The sequence below is a fragment of the Mustela lutreola genome, chromosome 5 (assembly GCF_030435805.1).
Source record: "Mustela lutreola isolate mMusLut2 chromosome 5, mMusLut2.pri, whole genome shotgun sequence".
Taxonomy (NCBI): domain Eukaryota; kingdom Metazoa; phylum Chordata; class Mammalia; order Carnivora; family Mustelidae; genus Mustela; species Mustela lutreola.
In genome coordinates, this window is record NC_081294.1 from 11844198 (window position 1) to 11857824 (window position 13627).

Consider the following 13627-nt stretch of genomic DNA (forward strand, 5'->3'; position numbering starts at 1 on the left):
TCAAACAACCTCAAAGCACTCATGTCACCTGTGATGGGACAGCAGGGTACCATATGTGTCACCTGTGGTGGGACAGCGGCATGTGCCACACGTCACCTGTGATAGGACAGTGGTGCGCCACATGTCACCTGTGGTGAGACATTGATGCATCAGCCATGTCACCTATGGTGGGACAGCGGCATGCCCCATGTGTCACCCGTGGTGGGACAGTGGTGTGCCACATGTCACCTGTGGTGGGACAGCAGGGTGGTGGTGCCAGAGACCCCCAGGTGTGCTTTCATTTCAAAAACAGTGCGTATTTCTGGCAGCAGTGTTGGAATAAAGGAGCATGTATCATTAGATTGGCAGGCGTGTTTCGCTTTCTTTGCCCAATGCGCTTAGACGCAGACTCTTCTGCAGATGATAACTGAACGTCGGAGAGATTATGTACGACTGCGAAATGCTCCCAGTGGATATTTAGCGAGAACCGTCAGAAGTTATGCAAGAAATGTCAAATCCCTTATTCTGGAACGCACAAAGAGGCTAGGATTTCCATTGTCAGTGCAGCCAACTCTGCAAGTCCGCACAGAGGTGTCTCAGATTTGGGTGAATAGACAGCATTCACACGGACGGCTCGGAGGCGCTCCCTGGAATGCCCAGAAACAAAGAGGGAGGCTCCAGAAGGATTCTGTGTGACCGCAGTTGCTGGCGAGACGTACGCTCGCTACAGGGGTTGCTTCACAGCACCTAACCCGGGTGATCACGGGCAAAACCAAGTTTTCCTTGGATGCTCCCCGTGAAACCGTACAGTGCTGTATTGCTATTGTTAAGTGGTATTATTTCAAGGTAGCCAAAAACATTCCAGATGAGACTTTCCCAGCCAGGAGTTCCTAATATTTAGTATCTGCTGTTCTCCTCTAGGTTTATTATATAATCTGATTCTCCAAGAGCTAGAAATTTAGCAAAAAGATGTATATCCATCTCGGTTTTCTAGGATTTACTTCTAGAAAGGAAAGCAGCGACGTCTGCTCATAGATGGGGTTAAACTCATGCAAACAGGGACTGCCAGGAGAAAAGTCTGCTGGGGAGTGCCCTGGCTCAGGGTGCGAGGTGCAGAGGAAACCTCTCTGGGGCTCCACGCCACAGGCTGTGCCCACAGACAACCACACATTTGAGAAGCCGGATGCTATGTGGAGAGAGAGCGCCCCTTACAGCTTGTGGCTGGGCCTTGCTTTGTGGACTTCCCGGGCTTCCGGATGCCCACGCGGATCTGGCAGTGGGTGGGAGTGAGGCGAGGAGGGAGCCCAGCCTCAGCCAGCCAGAACCCACGCTGCCCGAGCGGCCAGAGCTCATCGGCTGGGGTCCCTAGCAAAGAGGCCGCCTCTCCTCATATCCCAGGGCTCTTGTTGGGATCAGATAAAATGGCTCTGAGCTGGTTCTACAGAAATTCAAGGCAAAGGGTTGATGTGAAAAATACAAGTGCAGGTGTGTGCTTCTTTCCTAGTTTTCATTTCACTGTATTTTTAAAAAGATTTTATTTTTTTATTTGAGAGAGAGAGCACAAGCAGTGGGGAGGGGCACAGGAGGGGGAGAAGCAGACTCTCTGCTGAGCAGGGAGCCCAACACGGGACTTGATCCCAGGACCCTGAGATCATGACCTGGGCCAAATGCAGACACTTAACTGGCTGAGCCACCCAGGCACCCCCTTATTTTTCATTTTAAAACATTGTATAGGGGTGCCAGGTGGCACAGTCAGTTAAGTATCTGACTCTTGGTTTTGGCTTAGGTCATGATCTCAGGTTGTGAGTTCGAGCCCCGTGTTGACCTCCGCACTCAGCAGAGTCTGCTTGAGTTTCTCTCTCCTTCTCCCTCTGCCCCTGCCTCCTGCTCACTCGTGCGTGCTCTCTCTCTCTCTCTCTCAAATAAACAAATAAATCTTAAAAAAAATTGTACACTATCTTTGGTGCTTATGTTTCGCTATAAATGTCTACAGGTTCAAGTCATTAAGCTTTAATGATAAAGGACATTAGTTCAACGATTGGTAGGACAATGCCTATCTAGCCGCAGGCTGCGAGTCTGAAGGGTTGTGTGCAAGCAGCGGCGGGGACAGAGCTGTGGTTAACAGAGGCTTTCAGTGGGGATAAGTCCGCTGCATCCAAAGAAACCTGGACTCAGGCCGCTGCACAGACAGCTTCGGGGGGCATGGACACTGCGTATACCGAAAGACATCCATCCAGAAGCTTAGGACCTCAAGGACTCAATCCTGTCTATACCTTTACATCTGCTATGAGGTCAGCAAAACATTTGTTTAATTAAAAAACAACAACAACAACAACAAACCACAGAAACAAAATCCAATGTAATAAACTTTTTTGAGATTATATTTTCCCTTTGTAAAAAACTTAATCATTTCTTAATCAGAATTACCTACAAGTGAATATCATTTGGAGGGCATTAGAGGATTGACATGAAAGTAAGCTTCATGACTTCTGTTATTTTCTGAGGGAAATCGTCCACAGTGACACCTGACGCCCCCCCAGGACCCACCCCACATTCATCTTACAGAGGGAGGTGAGACGGGGAAACATCAGCATGTTCTTCATCCGAGACGCCTGTCTATCACAGGCTAATTTTAAAGCGAGTGTTTCCGACACCACGCCGCACAGGTGCTCACCTTGTCAAAAGCCGGGTAGACAGCACGGATTTCCGTCAACCAGCCATATGGCATGTGACCCACAGGGTATGTGGCTGTCAAAATCGCCACTGCCTACAAGAGAAAGAGCCAGCAGTTAGTGTCGGCGTCCCAGGGAGCATCTCCAGTAGCCGCTCTTGCCACGGGCCAGAGGCAGCGGTCTCGGTGCGGCCACCCCAGACGGATCACTCCACACTGGGCGAGAGGCAGTGGCCGGCAGCAGGCGGGACTGAGGGAACGGGGAGTGGCAAGTGCTCCACTGCGACCATGGATGGGAGTGGGATCGCGAACCTGGGCGTTGGCTGGACAAGCTACGATTTGAACCCAGGCCCACCAGACCAGGGACCTTTGCTCCTTCCATTGAGCCAAATGGAACCCTCCAGTCTAGCCCAGTTCTGGAGTCCCGAACTGCGATTCTGAGCCCTTTCTGCTCTCCAGGTTGTCTTTGCTTAGGGTTCACGTCTACGCCTCATTCCTCTCCTTCTGGGTGGCTGGCAGTAGGCGCTAGTTGGTGGCTTTATGGTTTTCTCCTTCTGACTCAACTCACTTTTAATCTGTCCGGCCAGAATAGCCCAATTTTTATTTTTAATTTAAGAAAACTAAAGAAATATTTCTTGTGGAAACCAAACATATCCTTCCGTGAAAATGAGAGTTTCTCTTCTTATGCAAATGAAAATGAAGGCGAGTGAAAACAAAGCATCAAACCCTACATTTTGGCAGAGTTCAACTCTAACTGGCTAGTAAAGGAGAAGTACAGGCTTCATCTATTTTCATTAACGTTACACTCATGCCTGGAACATGGGGTAAGTCCCCAGCTGGGCGAAAACACTACTGTGTAGACCCAAACCTTCCCTTGGTCACCTTCCAGCTGCGTGAAGCAGGGACCCTCTCAGACCTCCCTGTCTGTTCCTCCAGCAGAACCATGGGAATGATGAGATCCATCACAAAGGTTTGCTGGGAGTCCATGAAATGTGCATAAATGGCGGACACGCAGTAGATGGTCAATACACGTCTGTCCTGTACCCTACACGCGGAGTCTCTATGCCACTGAGGTCATTTACCTTGGTTTTTCTTTTCTTTTCTTTTTCCTCTTTTTCAAAGGGGAAGATGGAATGCCAGCACACAAGTTAATGGGGTCACATACGTTTTTTTCTGAGCAACTTAAACTGCTGGTGTTAACTGAAAAAGCTATTGGATTGTTAAGAACCACCCAAGATGACCTTCGTGATCCAAAACACAAAGTCCAAGAACAAAGTGAGGCAGGAGAAAGCGTCCTGCTTGTGATTTATGTGTGTCCCTTTCCAAGCCCACATGAGCTGCTTCCCAGGACATGGAAACTGGCAGGAGATTCCCGGCTGGAGACACGCCGACGGCGCATCCAAGGGCAACGTGGAAAGAGAAGGCCCTAATGAGCAGCCACCGGCCTTCCTGAAGGCTCAGCAGTTCCAGAGACGGAATCAAGTCTCCGGAGGGCAGCGGAGGAGGAGACAAATGAAGTAACTTGATTTGTTCATACCATACTTGAAAGATGGAAAAAATGATTCAACTCTTTCTTTGGAGTAGCTGCCAGTTTCCAGATAAATTTCTTGAGCTGCGAGTGAGTAAATAATGGAGATCCTCATTTGGGGGAGGGCGGACTGCCAAAGCGCTCAGAGAGCCACGATGGGCCGGGGTGTGGGGGGAGGGGCGTACTGCCGGAAGGCGGGGCAGGAACAGGTGAGAGCGGGTTGGGTCGACATGGGGGCCCTGGGCCTCCTGCTCTGGGCCTGGTCACGTCTGCTGCTACACGGCAGAGTCCGTGGTCTTCGGCCACCACAATGTTGGCATCACTCTGACTCCACAGGAAAATGGAAAGGCCACTGGACGGGAGTCAGAAAAATCTGGATTCCTCGACCAGCCCGGCTTCTTGCTAGTTTTGCACCCTTAGCCTTGTGCCCATGCCTCAGATCTGGTCAACAAGAAGGCTGAAGGCGATGTTTCCTTCCATATTCATAGAAGTAAACAGTCCCACGATTCTAAGAGCCTCTTGGCTTCTGAGTGTGAATGGTCGTCCATTATGATACCACAGAATTACCTGAGCTCTCTAGGTAAATCGGAAACAAGTCTGTGTCCACTTCCCTACCCTCCGGCCCCATTCTTTAAAAGGTGACCACAAGTGCCCCCAACCCTAGAAACCACCCTACCTCAGTAGCTGCAGAACTACCACCAAGGTCCCGGGAAACAAAGAGGTTGACGATTGGCCTACTGATCCTCTGTGTGGCCAAGATGAGCGCCAAAGGCCACCAGAAGCTCAGCATCTTTCTTATGGTCGCATCTCCCTGTGTCAAGAAATGGAGATACAAATTCACTAAATTCTAGAAACAGAACAGAAAAAACAATTCAGAGCCAAAGCTTTTCCTTTTGATGTCAATAATGAGTCAATTCATTGTACTTAAAAATAATACAAGGAAAAGCCTCTGTAGCCAAGCCAATTCAGATTAAAATAAAACGTACAGTGTTATTAGAAATTAACTCAGACAGCTGGCAATGTACCGTGAAATCAAAGCACACATTTAAGTTTGATGGATCCAAATCACTCTTTTCCAAACAGGGCAGTTCTAACCCAGAAAGAACGCAATTCCATGGCCTGGAAAACAGGCTGGAAATTGGTTTTTGTTTTAATCACCAAACTGAACTTAACTCTCAGAAGTGAAAAAAAAATTACTATAATTTATTTCTGCAACCAGTTGGGTCACAATTGTGCCTAATTATTGAGGTATAAATCTATTACCAAGGTTCTTATTCTGAAAGATCTGACGGAAGTCACGTGAATGTTCAGAAGCATAAAAATGAAAGCATGGTCAAGAAAAGGTGATTTATTGAGACTTCTACAAAACCAAAAGGTGTACAATCTTTAAAGGCTGGCTTTCATGATTTAACTTCGGTTTTGATTCTTCAGAGGGTAAGTCACATCGTGGAACCATGCCAGCCACTTTTATCTCCCCTTGTTGGCGGCTCAGGGTTCAGAGATGGATTGTCACCATTGAGACCCTTTTGATGTGGATGTCCTAGTGACGGAAACAACTAGATCAGACTTTATTGACAGCCCGCCTCGGATGGAGGTAAGTGGTCAATACAGTTATTGTTCTGTATTATGCCAAGAGTAAGCTGTGCTCAAAGGCAGGATCAGAGGGTGGAGTGTGGGGCCTTCTTCAGGGCTGCGTGGAGTCGTGCGTATCGGCAGCCCCACAGCTAGACGGAGACCAAGCCCAGGGACGTCTGGTACCGATGGGCGGGGTCAGCATATACATGTCAGATCCTGCTTGCACTGATGCTGAAACAGTGCTCGGGCCAGTTGGGGAGGTTTATACCCTGCTGGCATCTGACTCCACTTCTGTCACCTTCCAGGAGGTGGGGGAGCTTCTGAGACCCCATCACTGTCTTCCCTCCCTGCACTCCGAGGTCTTGTATGCTACGTGCTGTCTGGGCTCCCGTCTAACTGCTGCTTCTGTGTCGCTCTCATCTACGGGATGGGGCATAATGCAGCTGCTTGAGGGCAGAGAGCAGAGTTCTGTGCTGCCCATGGTGGCTACACTCTCTGCTCACACCACGGGAGGCACCCGAATGAGCGACCGTGTCTGGCCAAGGTGGAAAGTATAAAGTACAAACAAAGTCTGGGGTCCTGCTGTGAACTCAGAAATTATCCAAATGCAAGGTTAAATGGGAGCTGTGGGCCCCCAGCTACTTGTTGATGAATATACAGAGCGACTTACTGTTGACAACAGGGGGTATGAAGAACCAAAACCGCCATATCTACTCCTCAGCCTGACCTGACCCACTGTGCCTCAGTTTCCCTATATGCAAACAAGGAGGCTGCACCGTGACCTCTCCCAAAGCCATTCCCCCCCCCCCCCACCCCCCACTCTGTGTCTGCCTCTGGATGTGCCCTGGTGCTGGACATCTCAGGGCACAGGCTTGTATACGGGTCTCCCATTTCCCAGAGGGCCATCCCCGGATGCACAGACAGGCCGTACCCCCAGCTCCGGTCCGCTCCGGTCGGGGATAATGTCGTGGATGTTCTTGTAGTAGCCCAGGCACAGGGTGGTGCAGCGCACGAGGGCGCCCATGTACAAGGACAGGATGGGGATGAGCAGAGGCTCTCTGCATTCCAGGTGACTGTGCAGTAGGATGGCGACAAACACGACCTGGAGGATGGGAAAACAAAGACATGTCAGAGGGGAGACGACAGAACCCGTCAACGGGCGTGCCTGCTGGCTGCTGGCACCCTGACGAGGTGGGCCTCCGAGTGAAAACCTCAGGGCAGATGGGAGGACAGGAGCTGGGGCCGGGGCTCCGGGTGTCCTCAGGGCAACAGCACACAATCGCTTTGCTATATTCCCCTCCACGGCGCTTCGATTTTTTTTTTTTTTTTAAGATTTTGTTTATTTGACAGAGAGAGAGAGAAAATGCACAAGCAGGGGGAGTAGCAGGTGGAGAGGGAGGGAGAAGCAGGTTCCCCAATTAGCAGGGAGCTCAATGCGGCGCTCAGTCCCAGGACCCTGGGATCATGACCTGAGCCAAAGGCAGACGCTTAACTAACTGAGCCACCCAGGCCGGCCTTTTCTAAGACTCTTTGAAGGCAATGACATATCTAGTTACGATCTCATTACAAAACATCTAGACACTTTGTTCCCCAGGCCCCCAAAGATGTGGTAGAGTTTTACCCGCTTGAGCCTGGATCCTGATATGCACATGTAATCCACAACGAAGGCCCAAGTCCACAAGGAAAAAGTAGTGGTGATCAGCGGCATATACAGAATAACAGACATTAACATTTGTAAGATGAAGTTTGCTAAAAATGCTGCGAAAAGCACCAGTGTCAATTATTACAAAACAAAGTCAATTAAAGTTTAAAATACTAACTTAAAAAGTGGAAGAGTTCAAAAAATAGAGTCAGGAGAGATTAAAATAATAAAGTATTAATCTCTACTGACTGTATAATCTCTGAAAAAATTTAACAAGTATTCAGCTTTCCTGTCTATAAAAGTCCGAGGAGCAGCCCAGCCTCTATCGAGCCATCCGGGGATTCACACATTCAGAAGACCACTGAAGACAGAAGACCACAAAAATTAACTAATGGGGAGAGGGACACTATTCTGGAGTTCCACTGACTTTTAAAAAAAGATTTTATTTTTAAGCAATCTCCACACCTAATGTGGGGCTTGAACCTACAACCCCGAGATCAAGAGCTGCATCCTCCTCTGTCTGAGCTGGCCAGGGGGCTGTGAGCTACCATGACGTTAATGGCCAAATATCCACGGAACAACAGGGATGCAAAACACACCACCACAGAGTGGTCCTGACCCATGGAGGCTTAACCCCAACACTGCAGTCCTAAGGAATCGGCGATGACCGAAAGTTGAAAAGGAAGCTGGGGACCGAGCATGACGAGCTGGATGAGTGCATTCGGTTGCCGGAAGGAACAGAGAACAGCAGGGTTATACAGACTTGTGAGCGCAGTAGAAGTATCACTGTTGGAGGTGGTTTGTTTGCAATGTGGGCTGCGTCTTATGCCAGCTGTCATTCTCGAACCCAGTACCCGAGGCCGATTCGGACCGGGAGCCTCAGGCAGGGCTTGGCCGCATGGACACAACCAGGCTGCAGCTGCACCGACGACGTGAGCAGACACCAGTTGGGGTGGTGCTCACACTCCCGCTCCTGTTCCTCCAAAACGCTGCGGAGCCCACGGATGAAGTCAAGATGCCCGTAACTGGCCCTGTGCCTGTTCCTTTCAAGTGGGACAAGTAGAAAATGCCACTGAAGATGTGGACACAACCTGGGGAAGTCTCGCTAGGGACATACAGTATTAGGAACGGAGGACCGGGAGTTCTGTGATGGGGCCAAGATGTGTGGGATGTGTCTAACGCCTCAGAAGGCTCAATGGAGCCCCCAGGCAAACTCCCGCTTGAGTGTCTCAGCAAGCTGACCGTCCGTCGAGGGTCTCAGCAAGCTGACCATTCAGCACACAGAAACCCACAGTGGTAACAATGACGACCGTGCATAAAGGCTGAAAACTCGCTGTACAAGAAAGGAATACATTGAGGACTGAGCCCTCCACGGCCACATCCAGGAAGGCTCCCAGAGCCGTCAGGATGGCCACGTGAGATGGAGGCCTGCTGGGCAGGGCCACGGAGGAGGATGCGGTTAAGAAGGGAAAGGGGGACACGAGCCAACGAGACGTAAGTGTGGTGATGACAAGAAGGGGGTGGGCTATGCAGGCCCGAGGGAGGGGGATGCCCTGGGCCAGCGGCTCTCCCCAGCTCCCCATTTAACAGCTCGATGCCGTGGGGCCCAGCACCCATCACAGAGCTTCCATCGTCACTGTGGATGGTACTACTCATCAGTTAAAATAGGGTCTTCTGCATTTCAGTCCAGAATTATGATGTTGAATCTGGTATTACCACCAGAAACATCAGGTGATTCTCTGAGGAGGAACCTACTCTCCTTGGTAAGGATTTTCCCCAGGAGAGTCTGTTCTGCACAGGCCCTGTATGCAGTGCCCGAGAGCCCAGAGATAAACAAGATCGTCGCAGACTCTCCTCCGGGAGCTGACGGTGCAGTGCAGGAGTGGGGACGTGAACCAGACAGGGACACTGAGGAGTGTCCACTGCGGGGGTGGAGGCAGCGAGGCTTTGCTGGGATGGCCCGGCTGCTTCGAGGGAGGGCACCCCGGTGCCACCTGAATCGAGACCTGCAGCCCCGGCTGGGTGTGGCAGGAGTCCGTGGCAGGGACGGGACGTGAGGCAGAGCAAGTCCTCCTGGGCAGAGGGGCCGAAGCAAAGTCCCCCATGAAAGGGTCCTCTGCCACACCAGGGCCCTAAATGGCGTGCCCGTGGAGGGGTGGCAGGAGCGAGGGGCCGAGAGAAGAGTGCCGGGCCGGCGAGGAAGCACGGGCCAAGGGTCTTGAACGTTGTCACCATGACCAGGATTTTGACTGTTTATCCCAGGAACCCCGGGAAGCAATGTTTATTTTTATTTTTTATTTTTTATTTTTTTAAAGATTTTATTTATTTATTTGACAGAGAGAGATCACAAGCAGGCAGAGAGGCAGGCAGAGAGAGAGAGGGAAGCAGTCTCCCCGCTGAGCAGAGAGCCCGATGCGGGCCTCGATCCCAGGACCCTGAGATCATGACCTGAGCTGAAGGCAGCGGCTTAACCCACTGAGCCACCCAGGCGCCCTAAAGCAGCTTCTGAGCAGCGTGGCCAGAATTTCCAAGAGCAGAGATCACTGTGGCCGCAGAGCGGGGGATGGAAGGAAAGGAGCCCAGAGCAGAGGCCAGTCGGGAGACCTCTCTAGCGGTCCGGGCGGGACGGGGCTCCTTCGGACCCGGGCGAGGGGGTAGTAATGGGGAGCAGAGAGCACATCAAAGATACACCCGGGATTAAAATCGAAAAGGCCTGGTGATGAAGAGGATGGTCCCCAGGCTTCTGACCCGGTGACAGTGCCACAGGTTTGCTCAAAACCGAAACACTCGATAGAGAAGGTATGAATTTGAGCTTAGGGGGCGCCGAGAGGCACATGGGAGCACGAAAAAGCTGCCCTTGTGGTTCTGTTAAAACGGCAGGTGGGTGAGCACGTTTACGCGTCAGGAGAAACGACCCAGGGCAGAGACAACAGGTCTCGGAGAGCCAGCTGGACCCCGTTCTTGAGAAAGTGCAGGTGGAAGCCGCGGTTCTGGGCCAGAGAAGGGGGGCGCCTCGTTTCCCAGAGTGGGGGGAAAACGCAGATGACGCGGGGTTAGGAGGCAGGCTTGTAGGTCTGGGGGCCAGAGGGTGAAGAAATCGGTGGCTTCGACCTTCTCAGGGCAGTGGGAAAGGAGCTCGGCTACTGGGAAGAGGGAGGAGCGGAGGGACCCTCTGACGCAGCTACTGGGTCAGCTGCGGTGAGTGATGAGCGTCGATGCAGGGTTCCATCAGCTGCTTGACTTTCTGGGTGCAGGTGGTGAAAGGTGCATTGTGGGAGATTCAGGAGTGCGGCCTGGCCAGGAGGCCGAGATGAAAAGCCAGCGAGCCAAGGGACTGACAGGACGGCAGCAGTGCTGCTGAGCTGGGAGGGAGGCCTCCCGTCCCGGGGTGCTGGGCTGAGTCGGGAGGCAAGGGCTAGGACAGGAGGTCCCAGTAAGATCCAGCAACGCCCTGAGATCGCGCCTGCGGATGCTGAGCAAATATTGACCAGGTGATTGTGAAATACAACAGAAACAGCAATATTTTTCATAAATTCTTTGGCAATCTATTGGAATGTAGCACTATTTTATTTTTAAAGGTTTTGTTTATTTGACAGAGTGAGAGAGGGAGCACCAGCAGGGGGAGCAGCAGAGGGAGAAGAAGATGGAGCAGCAGGCTCCCTGCCGAGCAAGGAGCCCCATGCAGGGCTCGATCCCAGGTCCCCGGGATCATGACCTGAGTCGAAGGCAGATGCTTAACCGACTGAGCCACCCAGGTGCCCCTAGGACATAGCGTTACTGACAGTATTGGTGGCACAGAAAAGCATTACTGCACAGGTAAACCAAACCAAGAGAGCTTCCTTGCACTATGGTGAGAGATCAGTTAGCTTAGTAAAATTTTTTTTAAAGATTTGATGTATTTATTTATTTGAGAGAGAGAGGAGTAGGCAAGAGCTGGAGGAGAGGCAGAGGGACAAGCAGAGCCCAAGGCTGGGCTCGATCCCACGACCCTGAGATCAAGATCTGGGCTGAAACCAAGAGTCAGACACTCAACTGAAAGAACTACCCAGGCATCTGAAAAAATGGGAGTTGCCACTGAAAGGCTAGGCATTATAAGCTACTTGCATTTTACCATTGGCGATGACTTGCTATCTCTCTATACCAAGGTGGTATTTGCAGAGGACTTTGCCTGAGACCTGTCTACTCACAAATTCGGTATTGAACAAAATGCTTTCAAGAAACAGAGGACTAAAACTGGGGGTGGGGGAGCAGGGTAATAAAAGACTTAGGAACGAACATCGCATTTATTCCTCCAAACTTTCAAACTACAAGGTTTAAAATAACTACTTCACCAGGAATAGCTCGGGGCCAGATGGTACTGAATCCAGCTCCCGTCTCTCTTCCCAACCAGATCTGATCATTCTGCACTTGCGAGCCCTCCCAGCAGGCACCGGCCAGGACGGGGTTTAAAACTGAGAAGGAAAATGGCCGTAGGCGTGCTGGCAAAGCATTTTTCAGAAATCTGGTTTTCCCTTCTACTCCTAGATGCTCACTATATCTATCTCCGGCAGAGTGAAGTTGTGTTTTGTTTGTTTGCCCTTAAGAAAACACACATCTATAAATATTCCCTGAGTTGCTGATGCCAATGTTGGAAAAGAGAGGTGCGGCCTTAATTTCAAATTAACTGATTAGAGTGAATAAGGCAGTTTAGTTCATCTCTCAGAGGATGGATAAAAGTAAGATCAGGACAAAAATCTCTAATAACTCACAAAGAAAATTAACAAAACTATATCCAGAGAGGACGTGAGCGAGTGTCCAGGCATACGCATGTGTGAGCAAACACACACACACACACACACACACACACACACACATGCACACAGTGTTAACAGGAATTAATTTAAATTACTTTCAATAGTGATTCTTGGAGTAAATGCAATTAATTTGGAAATGTAATTGTTGGTCTTTAGGGAGGTACTAATGGTCTGACAGTAGATTATTTCAAAAAGGTGGCCACCAGACTAGCTTGTATGATGGGGGGAAACCAGGCAGAAATTGCATGGAAATGCTCATAGACTGGAACCGAGAACTGGGAAAGGAGCTTAAAAATCAGCCCATCCCCCCTCCTTTGTGAAGAAACGGTTCTCCCGAACCCCTGATTGTAGGAACTAGGGCTGATTTATAGATTACGGGAATTACATCTAATTTTCTGCTGAAATTTTCATGCAGGATCCTGAGTGGCAGAAGAAAGGAAGTAACGTGGAGAGCTGGGGCTGCTGCCAGCGCCGGGCTCCACAGAAAGGGCAACGTCGGCCTTCCTCTCAGAGCACGTCCAGCCTCCTGGCTTTTGTGAAATGTGGGCTAATGACGCAGGAAGGGCAGCCGTGTGTGGCGTCTACATGAGAAACGACATGGAAGAATTCCCAAGAGCTCCCTCTAGAGCCAAGGGACAGACCGTGTATTGGGAGACCACACGGGGGACCAAGTGTGCCCCCAGCTGGTGCCCACTGACCACCAGACACATGTGTGCTGGGACCCGATGGCCACGTCACAGGCGAGTTCTGTAAGCCTCAGGGCCCACACATCTGACGCTGAATGTCAATTCCTACCCCCTCCTTCTCGCAGGGTTAGACGTGCGTCTCCTACAAGAGGTCTCATGCTCCCCCCTGTTCAACACACCTTCCCTGATGTCCACGTTCGGCTGGAGTAAGGCAGGAAGGCCCCCCGCAGAGGGAATGCACATCAGCGAGGCAGGAGGGGGCTCCGGGGAGCTCCGATGGACACACAGACCGTACTTACCTGAGCGATGACATCGGAGATCGAGGCACATCCCACCAGGAAACTGTATTTGTGTTTGAGGAGAATGCCAGCATGGGTCCATGCCTGCCGGGATGAAGAGAATCTGGCATGAGAGACACCGTCGGGATCAGATGACTTCTGGCCGTTAGGATTTACTGGGCAATCCGGAAATAGACTGCTACAACCCCCCACCCCCACCCCAGAACCTTCGGAGCCCAGGACAAACCTTCCGTTGGTCAAATGACCATAACTTGGCCTGGTGGCTAGGTCCGCGTTAGATTTCTAAGTGGAACCAGTGACTGCACAGGATTTACTTAGTACAGGTGGTAAGGCGGACCAGGGCACTCACTAGCTTTCCTGGCAGGGAAGCTAGATGGATACCAAGAACGGAGGGAACACCCTCTCTCTCTGGGGCAGCCGGAATGACAAGGCAGAAACATTCGCCCTCTGCGAG

At 51.0% G+C, this 13627-nt stretch overlaps 1 protein-coding gene across 1 annotated transcript in view; it reads right to left on the reverse strand.

Moving 5' to 3' along the window:
- The window catches only part of ANKH (ANKH inorganic pyrophosphate transport regulator), a 128775-nt gene that overhangs the window by 29769 nt on the left and 85379 nt on the right, over positions 1-13627 (reverse strand). Inside the window, exons 4-7 of the mRNA XM_059173678.1 lie at positions 13174-13257; positions 6685-6855; positions 4855-4989; positions 2654-2746 (exon numbers count right to left, since the gene is read on the reverse strand). Of these exons, the coding sequence (XP_059029661.1) occupies positions 2654-2746; positions 4855-4989; positions 6685-6855; positions 13174-13257 (483 nt within the window). The remainder of the gene's footprint in view (positions 1-2653; positions 2747-4854; positions 4990-6684; positions 6856-13173; positions 13258-13627) is intronic.